Source organism: Rhea pennata, chromosome 8 (genome assembly GCF_028389875.1).
Source record: "Rhea pennata isolate bPtePen1 chromosome 8, bPtePen1.pri, whole genome shotgun sequence".
Taxonomy (NCBI): Eukaryota; Metazoa; Chordata; class Aves; order Rheiformes; family Rheidae; genus Rhea; species Rhea pennata.
This window is the reverse complement of record NC_084670.1, coordinates 32,556,104-32,569,052: the sequence shown is the minus strand read 5'-3', so window position 1 is coordinate 32,569,052 and position 12,949 is coordinate 32,556,104. Positions and strand designations below refer to the sequence as shown.

The following is a 12,949-nucleotide window of genomic DNA, read 5'->3' as shown; positions in this document are numbered from 1 at the left end:
GGTCATTCTATTTATCATCAGCCTCCCTTGAACCACATAGATTCTTCTGCACATTGAAATAACATTTGCTTGAGTTTACAATAGCATCTGCTGTTAGTTATTAAAGCTCTAGGCGCTGCTACAGTTTTACATTTTTTTTATACTTCTCTAAAAAGCTATTAAAATTCTTCAGAGACCACTTTTATTGCTAATCATTCATAAGTCCCATCAACAAAATCATTTTTTTGCTGAGGAAAGGCTGGCTAGATCAAGCCCCTTTGCTCAGAAGGTTTGTCACCACATTGTCCTCCAAAAGGAAATACACCACCTGAAGACTGACAACTAGCACCTATTTGATAGCCAAAAGTAGTCCTGCCCAACCCTTCTCCCTCTCTTCACAGGTACAAGCAGTTAGCACTTCTATTTTTAGCTGTGAATAGTCTTGAAAGACAACCCCAGGGACCCTTCTCAAGGGTTACTACTACTTCAAGCGTACCTCAAATTAAGAGCACTAGTGCTCAGAGATACTGTCAAAAACAAGATACGGACAGCAGAAGAAAAGAAGCTGGAATCTGCCAAAGGTTCCTTGGTGGCTACAGGAAACATTGGTTTAATCACAACTGTTTGAGACATAGCAATATCCATGTGCTTTCTTCCAAACCATGCTGAGACCAAGACAGGACATGGCATGACAGACCAGGTCTTGAATAAAATCTCTTGATGCCCAAAAGGTGTATTTGGTTGGGTCAGAAACTAAGTCCAACCTCTTTAAGTCTCTGTAAAGTAATTTGAGAAAGTTTTCCCCAAGTTAATTTGAGAGAATAAATTAGGTGTCACCGGAAACACACACAGAGTGAATTTCTCACTTCCTAAGAGCTAGACAGCAGCTTTCTGTGATGCTTTCGTGGGGGCAGCAGACTGGAAACAGACCGTGCATCAGAATGGAGAGGGAAGGGGAAAAAATCAAGAAAGAAAAAAAAAAATCAACTTACACATACCAATATTAGATGAAGCAAAAAATCATTCAAAAGAGCTGAGCACTAGAAGACACTTTCAACACAGACAATGAAATTAAAATATGAAAAACTGACTGCTGATGAATTAGAGACATCGTAAGCATATTCAGAAAATTACATGATACTTTTTGCCCTAAAGATGGAAGAGAGAATTAACTCTAGCAGGACTCCTAAGTACCTCAAGGGTATCTCTGATTTGAGTCCCATCAGTGAAATTCAGTCTGTCGCCCACGGCAGTGCAACAATCCCAAGAGACTCCTCAGCCTTCTGGTTCCTTATGATAATCCCTTGAGTGCAGAAGCCAGTGTGAATAATCCGAGAAAAGTCCTACTGGAATACAGAAAGAAAAGAAAGCAGGCCTAAGGTTACTCAGAAAGCTCTTATTCCATCTCAACTCACAGCATTACATCAATCTGAACGGGCAACTGCTGAGGTAACTCAGAGGAATTGAAACGCACAATATCAAAACACTGCTTAAGTCATTTCCCCCCTCATTTAGTTATCTGGGAAGTTCCCAAGAGTATGATCTGAACCATTTCTCCAGCTCTTCTTAAATTCAAACGAGAAGAAATGCCGTGGTCAGACAAGTCTACAAATGTGGCCTAAAGGCCATGCTCAAGAGCACAGCTGGCTACGTGGAACCTGGCGATGAAGCCTGTACACCGTAAAATTACAGTCAACGAGGTGCAGTGCGCAACAGCACGAGTATCCGAGACGCACATACAATACAGCCACCAATCCCGCTACACACAACAGTGAGAAACTACAGCCCAAGAGTCACATTCATGATTCCTTGTCTCCTTCCATGACAAACATTAAGCCAGTCTTCTCTTCTTTTCACTGGGATAAGATGAGGATCTAGAATTGAAATGCTACTCCCCTGACCTCTCCCTGCACAAAAAAAAAGAAGAAAAAAAAAAGAAAAGCCCATGTTTTACTGAATGCCACTAAAATCCTAAAATCTACCACCTTACCAGTAATACTTAAAAAAACAGGACCAAGGTATGCAATTGTACTAAAGATTTTTAGAGGAAACAAATTTGGTTTTTTATCCTTCTCATGCTTGACAGCAGCTGTGATGTTTTCAAGCGAGATGAGGACAGGCTCAAGTTCAAAGAAGCAACAGCAGAGATAAATAACCAACGTCCTCTCACATATCTTCCTTCTACATTATAGATACACTCCTAAACTGCTCTTCCACCATTTCTCACCCTGAGGGCTCTGCTCCTACCAGCGAAATCTCTGCTGCTGTCATGAGGCTCCAACAACGAAAGCTCCAGTTACGAAAGGTCCTTAAAACCCTACAACCGCCAGCAGTGCCTCATCCAGTGAGATCAGGCCAAAGATACAGCTCACACTGTGCTAAAGCGAGCGCTCCCTGCCTCCCTCCCCAGCCACTGCACGCACAAGCTGCCGCTGCGGCCTCTTCCACTGCCGACTTTTGCCAGGCTGCAGTTACCCCCTCTTCCACCACTGATTCTGCTGGCTGAGTCGAGCAGGAAAGAAGCCAAGGCATCTTCCCATCAAGTCACTGTCTTCTCCCATCAACCTAAGTGATCCCGAGCAGTGACTGCAGCCTGCTTTTGCTTCTCAAGTGGAAAGCACCACAGTATCTGAAAATGCAAGCAGTAACCAACATAGCAAATTGAAAAGCAGGCAGCTTCCCATTCCATACAGACTGATTAAAAGAAAGCTTTAAGCTGCTTGAGGTAAGTTAGTGATACAATTCAACGTCCAGATCAGCTCTTTCAGAGGAAAAGCAAAGAATCTTTTGAGCAGGCTATTTGTTGCAGAGAAGATACTGTGGACAGCAAGAATGCATTTTCCAAGTAGCTTGAATATCATGTTATAATTCATACTGAATACTTAAAATAGCTTAGCATCCAGCAAGCTAACATTAACTGGCAAGTGTACCTTCTACCATGCACTGAAAGGAAGAAGCTTAGAAAAAAATTCCAAAAACCTGTATTCAAGGAAGGAGGCCTGTCTTCTGAAAATGGTTTGCTGCTGTTCAAGTGCTCCTATCAAAGCTTCAAACAGGCATCCCCTGGTTTCGCTGCCACTACAGAACTTTTTCTTTTTCAGCAAAAACCAAATTGCACAGGAATATGCAGGTTAGAACAAGAACTAATTACTACAAGCATCCCTAAAAAAAAATAAAAAAAAGCTGTAGCTTCACTTACACTAACCTGCATTTCTAGGTCACTGGAGCATTGTTTTTGCAAGTAGCCTCAAGCCTAATAGGAAAAAAAGTGCAGTAAGAGCATCCATGATAAGCGGCATCTGGAGCAGGAAAAAAAAAGGGGGGGATAGGGGCTCTGCCAGGCTCATGTGGGGGGTCCTTCCTCTTTCCCAGCCCAAACTGAACACAGGGATGGTATCTGTGACAGTGATGCAGCTATGTGAGGGCATTCAAGGGCTCGTATATTCTAGGAAACAAGGCATCATCTGTTTACTAGTGTTACGGTTCAGTGAGTGCTTTAATGATAACGAGCGCTATCATTAGAAGGAGCAGCCCGGCCCTCCCCTCGCTATTAGGGCATCATTCCGGTTCCGCACAACCTCAACCCTTCTGTCAGCACACGCGTCTGGTCACATCATGAATGAAACCAGGGAACAAACTTGTGCCAAATAATGCGGATGAAAAAACAAAACAAAAACAGTTTTAGCCTAGGTTGCTTCCCCAGTCCAGTTTCAGGCCAGCTTACTGACGACTTAGCCAAAAGTTTATGCTGTCAAGTCAGGGCTGAGGACAGAGCGAAAGGAAGAGTGTGACGCAAAGCAGCTCAAGTGTAACGCGTGCTCTTCCACCTGCACGGCCGAGCTCCTGCAAGCGCTAACCAAAAAGGGTCAAGTTCTCCGATCACCGCAGGCCTCTTCCCTCCCGCACGCGTTTACACATAAAGAGAGTCACCTCCTCGAGGGTCACTCGAGCCCGAACGCGCTCGCCGCTTGCTCCTCCTGCGCTGCTAAACCGCGCACGCCCGCTCGAACCTTCGCTAGTCGCGTCCCGCGGGATTCAGGCCCAGCTTCCTTGCTCCGTCGTACGGCGCCCACCGCGCTGGCGCTCCACGCGCAAAGCATTACAGCCAACCTGAAGCTACACGTGCTGACTTACGGCAACTGGCCGGCCAAAAGGGGTATGGCCAAGTCCGCCCTGCTCCTCAAGGGGAGCACTGATCCGGATTTCTCTTCCAACTAGGTAAGAGCTTTCATAAAGTCAGTAGGAATAATGAACTCGGAAATTTCTTCCCCTCTGTAGAAGACGGTTAAAATTTGTCAAAATCATTTGAGAAAGGGGAGCAATGACTGTTCAGCAGTACATTCACATAAGGAATGTTCAGCCTTGTTCCCTTGGGTGCTTAAAAAAGTAAAGTGCAAGGGCCATGGTGAAGCACACCCAGCCAACCTGCAACCTCACACCTCAAGCACAGCGCTCTCTCGTACCGGTGTCACCCCAGGGTGGCAGAAGGGTGCTCAGTAACCCAGATCCCCTCTGTAGGGGGAAAAGGAGCAAGTAAGAGCTGCTGGGGCTACCCCTGCCCGACTGACCCTGAAACAAACAGTATCATCAGCTGGGACTCAAGGAGAACTGCCCTAAGCACGACACACCTTAGGGCTCCCTGCAAGAGGAAATTTTTCTTGGACACTGCTCAGAGAGGAGCCACTTAACTGCTGAACCTTTTCTGTTTTTTCCCCCTCCTCTTCTACTTCACAGGTTAAAAAGCACAGGAACGAAAGCTTGTAGATACTGTAAGCAGTAGTCATCATTAATCTTATTTGCCTTTTCAATCTACTGCTCTCACTCTCCAGAAAGAATCAGAAACGTTGTTCATACTAAATACTGGCAGCAATTCTAGTTACAAATGCTAGAAATACCTCGTAGGAAGAGCCCTGGGCATGACAGGAAAAAAGGGAGACAAAATAAGACAGGGCACTTTCCCCACTCCTCCCCCAAAGAGGGCATTGTGCTAAGAGGGGCCTCCTGAAGAGTCAAAACAGGTTTTTTGGACCTATCCACTATTCCTCCCCTCTTTAGAATCCAAGAGAAATTGTGCATTAAAGTAGCATAAATTATTTCAGTACTTAAAAAAGCTGGAGGGAATAATTTTTATCATTGATTGGTCTTGTTCAGATATCAAGACAAATCAAGAAAGATGTAGATCAAGTGGAGCAAGTTGAGCGGCAGCCCCCCCCAGGCGGTTGGTGCTGGAGCACACGGCCACGAGAGGAGGGGCCGAGCAGCGGGGCTCATTCAGCCCAGGGCAGGGAAGGCTCTGGGGGGGAGAGGGGAGGGGTGACGGCTGCCAGCCCCTGCCTGCTTGGAGGGCGTCAAGGAGACAGAGCTAGGCCCTCCGCAGCAGTGCCCAGGAGAAGGATGAGAGACAACAAGCATTAAGGTGAAACAAGAGTTTTGGACTAGATGCAATGAAAAAACTCTTCCACGCCAGGGACAGTCGAGCAGTGGCACAGGCTGCTCAGAGGCGTCGTGCCATCTCTGCTCAGGGCTTGATCCAGTTGGGTCTTGAAATCCCCGGAGGACAACCTGGCGAACCTCCCTGCCGACCCAGCCTCAAGCAGGGGGCTGCACTGGAGACCTCCTGCAGTCCCTGCCAGCCTGAATTATCATGCGACCCTAGGAACTCTAGGCAGCCCTGTAATACTGCAGCATTACAAGATAGTGTATTAACACTGAGGTTACATTTACTTTTTCCTCTATACAGTCTCAAGATAATTAACTAACCGATTCTACCTGTCTCATTAGGATTCACCCTAGATTTCATACAATACTCTTGTTCATCTTTCACTCATTGACTGAAGCCAATTCCACACCACCTTCATCAGGAATCTGTACCAGAATATGCTCATATACAAAAGATCGCAGCACTAAATTACCTCCGCTCTACTCTCCTCCACTAACAACGAAGAAATATTGCAAGAGGTGTGTCACAGATTGGCAGAGAGCAAAGGAGCAACCACAAAGAGAACTTCTGCATCTGCTGTGTAATGGAGCTACTCATGAGTCTTTGAAAAGAGAGCCACAATTTAAATTATTAAAAAAGTCAAACCTTTAATGAAGTTGGTTATAGCCTCTTCACAAGACTACAGGAAACTACCTACTGGTTTGTCAGCACCAGAATTTCTACACAGTGTTCAAGCCCTGTAATTCAAGTGCTTTCTATTCTATGTTTACATCAGGCTAAAAGCCACAATCTACCAGGGTAATGCTAGATTTAACTGCCAGCTAGAGTTCACATCTTTTTAACACTATTGAGACAGCTGCAAATCAGTCAATCTGCTAAACTTCTGAATCAATATGAGCTGTATATTTAACATGAGTATATAAAATCACCAGCGAAGGTCATTTCCTTAAAGTAAACACAAGCGGACTGAAGCTCAATCACGTTTGTTAAAAGATCTGTGTTTGGAAGTTTCTGCGGTATTACATCAGAAATCCTATCGGTAGTTGATACTACTCGTAAGCGTCTCCTTCTGTACCTAGAGGATACATGAAGTATTTACTGTAAGAAGACTGTCCCACCAGAAATTAATTAATTAATTAATTAATCACCACATTAATTTCATTTCTGAAGAGTACCTAAAGATTCCCAAAGCAGAACAAAAGATATGAAAAAAAAAAATTTTAGCCAAGTCAGACTTAACAGGTCTAGAACACATTCATCTGAGCAGAGGAACCTGCGAACAGCGCTCTGTTCTTAAGAACTCCTTGAGAGAGCTTTCTGAAACCTCCATTACAACTAGGCATTTATCTCTCAAATGTCTACTCACCTGACCAGATCTAATGAGCATCTTTGAGAAGCGACTCAAACCAGGACCAGAGAGAAGTACCTAGGAGACCTAGCTCGGGACAGAATGCAATTCACTTCTCTTAGAAGGTGACCTTGGAAAAGATATTAAGGGTGAGAAAGCCAAAACCCCAACGCTACCTTACAACATATGAAGATGACCTAAAATAGGTCATCTCTCTCCTCTGCAACTTTAGAAGTACTTGGTCCATTAAGTCTGACCTTTGCTTCCCCTGGAAGAGTTCTGCAGAAGCTCCAGGTGTTTGCCAGTTCTTGCATTTTGGTCAAAGCGATACAGTCTTCTATAGACCAGATTTTAAGTTTAAAATAATTGACTCTCATATTCATACAGAAAGAAAGAGAGTGGTAGTGGAGGAGTTAAGGCAGTCTGGCTAAAAATCCCTTTCTTTCCTGCTAGCTCTTTCAGTCTCTCTTGATTCTTGCAGAGTCATTATTTCACTATTCAACCATTAAGTGGTTACACCTAAGAAATTTAAGTCTCTTTTATCTTAACTTCAAATACGCAGAGCAACATTTTTCACAGAACTTTTCTGCCACTCCTTAGCTATAAAAGGATGAAAACCAACAAACACTAATTGCCCCACATCTTCACTTGGTAGACTGTTTTGTTTAATTATCCTTTTCTATCATTATATTTTTGTCTCCTTATTCCTTCATCATTACATTCTGATTGAGCTTTTAATGCTACAAGAAGGATATCCTCCCCGACAAGGCAAAGGGCCAGCAAAACTGGCTCCCTGAGGCTGAGGCTCTGTTCCCCTTCCTTGAGGTCTCACGCTGTGGTCAGTCTCGGCACCTCATTTTCTTCCATATGCAGGTTAAACAATTAAATATACACAGTATCACTGCTGTGGATGTAAGAAGCATTTCATGGGTTTTAGGGATACTCTCTCTCCACAGACTTACCCTCTACAAAAATAAGTGTTGCTTAAAGGGGGAAACGCAAAGATTCCCGATTATAAACTGCTTGAGGAGTTGGAGGCTTTTTTTTTCCCCCTAAGAGGAGGAGATAAGACTCATAGTGACAAAGATAGAAATCATTATTTGTAACATTAGTGCCTAGGTGCTTCAATCCAGCTGTACTAAGAACTACACAAACATAAACCAATCAAAAAAAGCAACAATGTTTCAAAAGAACAAAATCAGCAAAAAAGAGGTGATTATTGCCTACGTGCTTGCAGGCAAGGCGAATCCTGATGCGGGCGAATCCTAGCGAATGCTAGGAAAAAGTCTGGCAGAGAAGGAAGGTGACTTGGGCAGGACAAGCATGACTTCGGAAGTACTGCCTTGGTAAGGCTGGAGGGCAGCAAACGAGTTTGTAAGCGCTGGGGGCCAGAAAGCAAGAGATTACAGTGTTAATAACAATACAAAGGAGCAATACAAAAGACAAACCTTTTACTGGAGAGGGAGAACTGAGGAAAAGACATTTCTGACTATTATTCATAAACTGAGAGGAAAGAAACAGAAGAACCAAAGGCAGCGCATGTTAGAGGCCCCGAAGGCAGTAAGCTTTGTAGACCTTTGCTATTAGAGAAAAGTTTTTTGGGTGCGTTTTGGTCTTCCTTTTTTCGGAGAAGCCGAGCTCGAGGCAGGCTCGCTCTGCCAGGAGGAGCAGCGGGAGGCAGAGCGCGCAGGAGGGGAGGGGAGGGGAGGCGGCCGGGCGCTTTCAGAACCCTGGAGAGAAAGCGCCTCGGAGCCGCAGGACGCCCCCGCGCCCCTCACGCACCCGGCGGGCTGCCGGCGGGGCCGCGACGTGCTGCTGTTCAGCTTTTCTTCTTTATTAACCCCCGAAAGGCCGCGTCGCCTCCCGCCGCCGCCGCCGCTTCACGGCCCGAGTCCCCCCGGCGCCGCGGGGGGGCCCGAGAGCGTCCCCAGCCCGCGCCCGGCGCAGCCCGAGGCGCCCGGGCCGCCCTGACCTTGCTGCCGGCGGCGGCCCCGCCGCGGCCCCTCACCCCCCCCCGCCCGCCCGCCCGCCGCCGGCCTCGCCTCGGCGCAGGCGGCCGCCCGCCCCCCCCGGCCCGCCGCCGCCGCCGCCGCCGCCGCCGCTCACCGGAGGTACTGCGCGCACAGCAGGCTCATCCTCCGCCGCTCGCTGCCCCGGCGCGCCGCCCCTCCGCCGGCCTCACAGCGCCGGCCGGCCCGCCGCCCCCGAGCCGCCGCCGCCGCCCCCGGCCGCCGCCGCCATCTTCCGCGCTGGGCGCCGCCGCCGCCGCGGGGGAGGGGCGCGCAGGAAGGAAGGAGGGAGGGGCGGGCGCGCGGGCGGAAGGAAGGAAGGGCCCGCGGGGCCCCCGCGCTAGGGCTCCGGCCGGGCACCGCGCTCAGCGCGCCGCGCGTTCCGCCACTGCCGCGCGACCCCGCCGGGCCCGGGCGGCCGCCGCTCCCGCCGCCGCCGCCGCCGTTCCCGTTCCCGCTGCCGCCGCCTGGCGCCCTCCGCCTCCAGCCGCGCTTCTGGGCCCGCCTCCACCCCCGCCCGGCCGCGCTTCCTGCCGGCGCCACCGCCAAACCCTTCCGCCGCGCCGCTTCCGCCGCGGCGGCGGCCGCCCATTGGCTCGCCCGCTGCCATAGCAACGGCGGGGGTGGGGGGGGGTTGGTCCCGCGCGGTGATGGCGACGCGGTGAAACGTGGGGGAGGCGGCGCCGAGCCGGGCCGGGCCGGGCCAGACCGGGGCCGCCCCCCGCGAGCCCTGCCCCGGGGCCCCCTCGGCCCGAGCCGCCGGCCTGGGCGCCTCCGGGCGCCTGCCGAGCCCTCTGCTGCCCGGCGCCGGGCTAGAGGCCTGACGAACGTGCTTTTGTTGGAGCTGGGGGGTTCCAGCCGCGGCGCGGAGGGACCCCTTAATTCAGGGAGATCTTCTGCTCCTTTCTTCCCGGGAAATAGCTTTTGTTTGTTTGTTTGTTTTTGTTTTTGTTTTTTTGATGTGGGTTGTTGCGTTACAGAAATTTCTAGGGCTACAGAGCTGGCTTTCAGGGGCGAGAGCTTCATGGAAACTCCCCTGTTTAGCTCCCTGTCGCAAGACTCTGAATTGTGCATTGGTGGGTGATTTTTCGTGACTGGTTTAAGTCCCTCTAACTCCTGGCCTGGACCTAGCTATCAGGTGGCAGTGGGGTAACCAAGCCAAAGGACTAGATCACTGCTTTCTGGTCGTTAGTGCCGATCGCGGCCGGGGGGGGTGGGGGGCAGCAACAGATGCCAGTGCTCAGGAATGGCTGCTGGGATCGGCTGGGATCAGCCCCCACGCTTTGCCCTGGAGAGAGCTCTCAGCTCGGCTCCCTGCTCACCTGCCCTCGTGGAGAAGCCTGCTCTCCCTGCCCGGACAGGAACTGCCCTGTTCTGCAACCAGCTGGATTCGAGTCCCCTGAAAGAGACGGCAGAGCTGTCAGGTTAAAAGCTTTAAGCCAAAAGATTTCCCTTCCTCCTACTGAGCCCAATGGGAATAACAACAAGGAGGTCCCGTCCCTCGCTGCGGCGCACGCTAGCCCAGACCGTCGCCTCCTGCTGCAGCCCCGCGCACTCACCAGGCCTCGTGTTGGGGACAAGGAAGGACAGGACAGCAGCACGTGGAAACGCCCTTGCTGTGAATCACAGGTGCTCTTGCAGGCCCAGCTTCACTTTACACCCAGCTGTAAGTCCGAGGTAGTAATCTGGCAGTGCTGCTGCAAGCCCCAAATCATCTGGGAGTCTCTGGGACTCTTGCAACACAGGTGATCGGAGGAGCGACGATGGTGCTTTGGGGAGTGTTTGCTCATCAGACCTGCGCAGCTGGTTCCTACACCTGGGGCTGTCCCTCCTGTGTTGCAGCCCTGCGGTCTCGTTCACAGGTGTGAAATTTGCACCTATGAGCTTTTCGGTGCCTGTCCCTGCGGGTCATGCCTGGGACTCGCCAATCCATCGTGCTGACCCACATGCTGATCCACCTCGCTGGTCCTCCCATGTGTCGTTCCAGCACCAGAACTTGCTTCACCTCGCTCAGCACCGCTGGCGTCTCTCCATCTCTACTTTGTTCTGCAATGGTGGCATCTGATGCTCCGACAGCTGCCAGTAGCCCAACCTATAGAAAGCTATAGGAAGAATACCCTCCCCGGCAGGAGTGTTTCCCATGCAAAGTTAGTGGGGAACAGGATTAGGTCAAAAAGTATTTTTCAAGTGGCTTGGCTGAACTTCAGTCTCTCTCCTTTAGAAGGAGTCGGTGAAGGAATCTCTTAGTAAAGGGCAAAATCTCACATTTCATACCAGATCTCTTAACACAAAGCAGTGTTGTTATGTGTCCCCAGGCTTTGTATCAGCATCTGCCTTTCCTGCCAGGGTGGAAGAGTCAAAGTCAGCTGCAGTTAAAACAGGCCTTCAGCTCAGCTATGGGAACTCTTAATGTCATCAAGCCAATAAGCCTTAAAACTGTAACACAAACTCTTTGCCCTGGGACCCTCTGCAACAGCAACGCTTTCCGAGACAGTGTCCAAAATATATGTAGCTGTAAAATGAATGTAGCATTCCAGAAAATTGGCATCATCCCGTGCTTCACTAGATCCAGCTTGTCCTTTCATTGCTGTCTCTGCTCACTCGTTCTCCTCCTGCCTCCTTGCCCTCCATGGGGCCAGCGTGTGGCTTGCTCTGGCTCCCTGCCTTGCCTGCGGTGAGCTGAGCTGCACCTCTGCAGGGTCCAGGCTCTGTGGTTAGAAGCCGCCCAGCTACACTCCTCTATGACCAGGGTTGCAGTAGTTGGAGGGAGCGATAGTTGCTACCTCAGCTAGAGACACCAGAGCGTTCCTGTTAAAGGGAGAAAAAACTGATGTGTTATTAAATCAGTTTGGGGGGAGAAAACACTAAAACAAGCCCTCAACCTTTCATCAGTGCTCCACTGCTGAAAAAATTATCAGCACTGCATTTTTTTAAGCACAGAGAGGTCTACATGCCGTTTTTTAGCCCGATTTCCTACAGAGGAGAAGTTAATGCAGTCATGCTTTCTGTCCTGCAGGCTGCGTGTTCATTTTCATAGGTAGCTTTTGAACCAATTTGTAACAAAATTGGTGAATAAGTTTTGTGAAAATAGAGAGAAGGGACACATACACACAGAGGACCAGTCAGCACACAGGTATGATCAAGGCACAGCATGTGCTGCGCGTTGTGCAGCACGTGTAGGGCCCCAGTGACCTTCTACTTTTTCTGGAAAGGAGAACAAGCCAAGGAGGAGTGAGATCCTGGGGGAGCCCAGGGAGAAACGGCAGCCATCGCCGCGGGGCTGTATGGACACAGGATGCGGCACCAGAAAGAAGCAGCCCCCAAGAGAACCTCTGCTCACTCTGCAGCACCACCGAAGCCTCCCCGCCCTGGGGGCCAGGGCTATCACCAAAGAGACAAATTGTCTGATTATTCACATTTTTCCAGCCTTGCCAATTTATGGCAGACCAGACTTTAAGCTCTTCAGCTCTGCCACAGCAAGAGCAGGAGGAAGAGCCTGGTCCCCGGTTCCCCAAGGAGCACAGTGCCTGCATGCACAGTGTACCCATCTGACCCACCAGGCACTGCGCAAGCCCTGGGTGATGCCCTCACATATCTTCAGGTGATGCCTTCATGGATGCCTTGGTGTATGGTTTCTGAGAAACTAAAGGCATCAATGAGGGAAGTAGTGCTGTATCCCTGCAAACCAAATGTAATCTTTTGGGAAGCTTGCGCTTCCAAGTATTAGAGTATTTTTCATGAAGGCACTTTAAAAAGTGCATGGCTTTCCCTTGCTGGGAGAGTTAGAGACCTGGCCCTTGGCTGCATGTCCCTTGTCGCTAGTCTGGGCTCCCTGACTCAGCTCCCAGCACCCTCCTCTCTGCTGCCCATCTTCCCTGCTCCTCCTACCCCCTCCCTAGGTTATTCCCATAATCCTGTATAAGAGATACTTAGACTTCAGTCCCACGAGCTGCTCCTCACAAGTGGACCGCTCACTCACAGGCCCCAGCTTGTGGGCTCAGGGCAAACGTGACAAGCGCTATTAATGCGTGAGCAGCTCCAGGGAGGGGCTGCCGCTGCATAGCTGACACCTGGTGACCAATCCAAGCCAGACACATGGCCACGTCCCCACCTGTGCATGTGGCAAATGGCCTCGACTGTGATGCTTTGCTGGCCCGGGGAGCTGGCGAAGCA

At 50.0% G+C, this 12,949-nt stretch overlaps 1 protein-coding gene across 7 annotated transcripts in view; it reads right to left on the bottom strand.

Annotated features, from left to right (window-relative positions):
• SMG7 (SMG7 nonsense mediated mRNA decay factor) overlaps positions 1-8,962 on the bottom strand; it is a 50,291-nt gene extending 41,329 nt beyond the window's left edge. For 4 of the 7 annotated variants that reach the window (XM_062581040.1, XM_062581046.1, XM_062581043.1 and 1 more), the window contains exon 1: positions 8,874-8,958. In XM_062581040.1, the coding sequence (XP_062437024.1) occupies positions 8,874-8,902 (29 nt within the window). In that variant the 5' untranslated portion in view covers positions 8,903-8,958. Of the gene's footprint in view, positions 1-1,173; positions 1,326-7,994; positions 8,015-8,873 lie in introns of those variants that run through there. The other 3 variants (XM_062581041.1, XM_062581042.1, XM_062581044.1) reach the window with 3 other exon arrangements.
• Between the last annotated feature and the right edge of the window lie 3,987 nt (positions 8,963-12,949).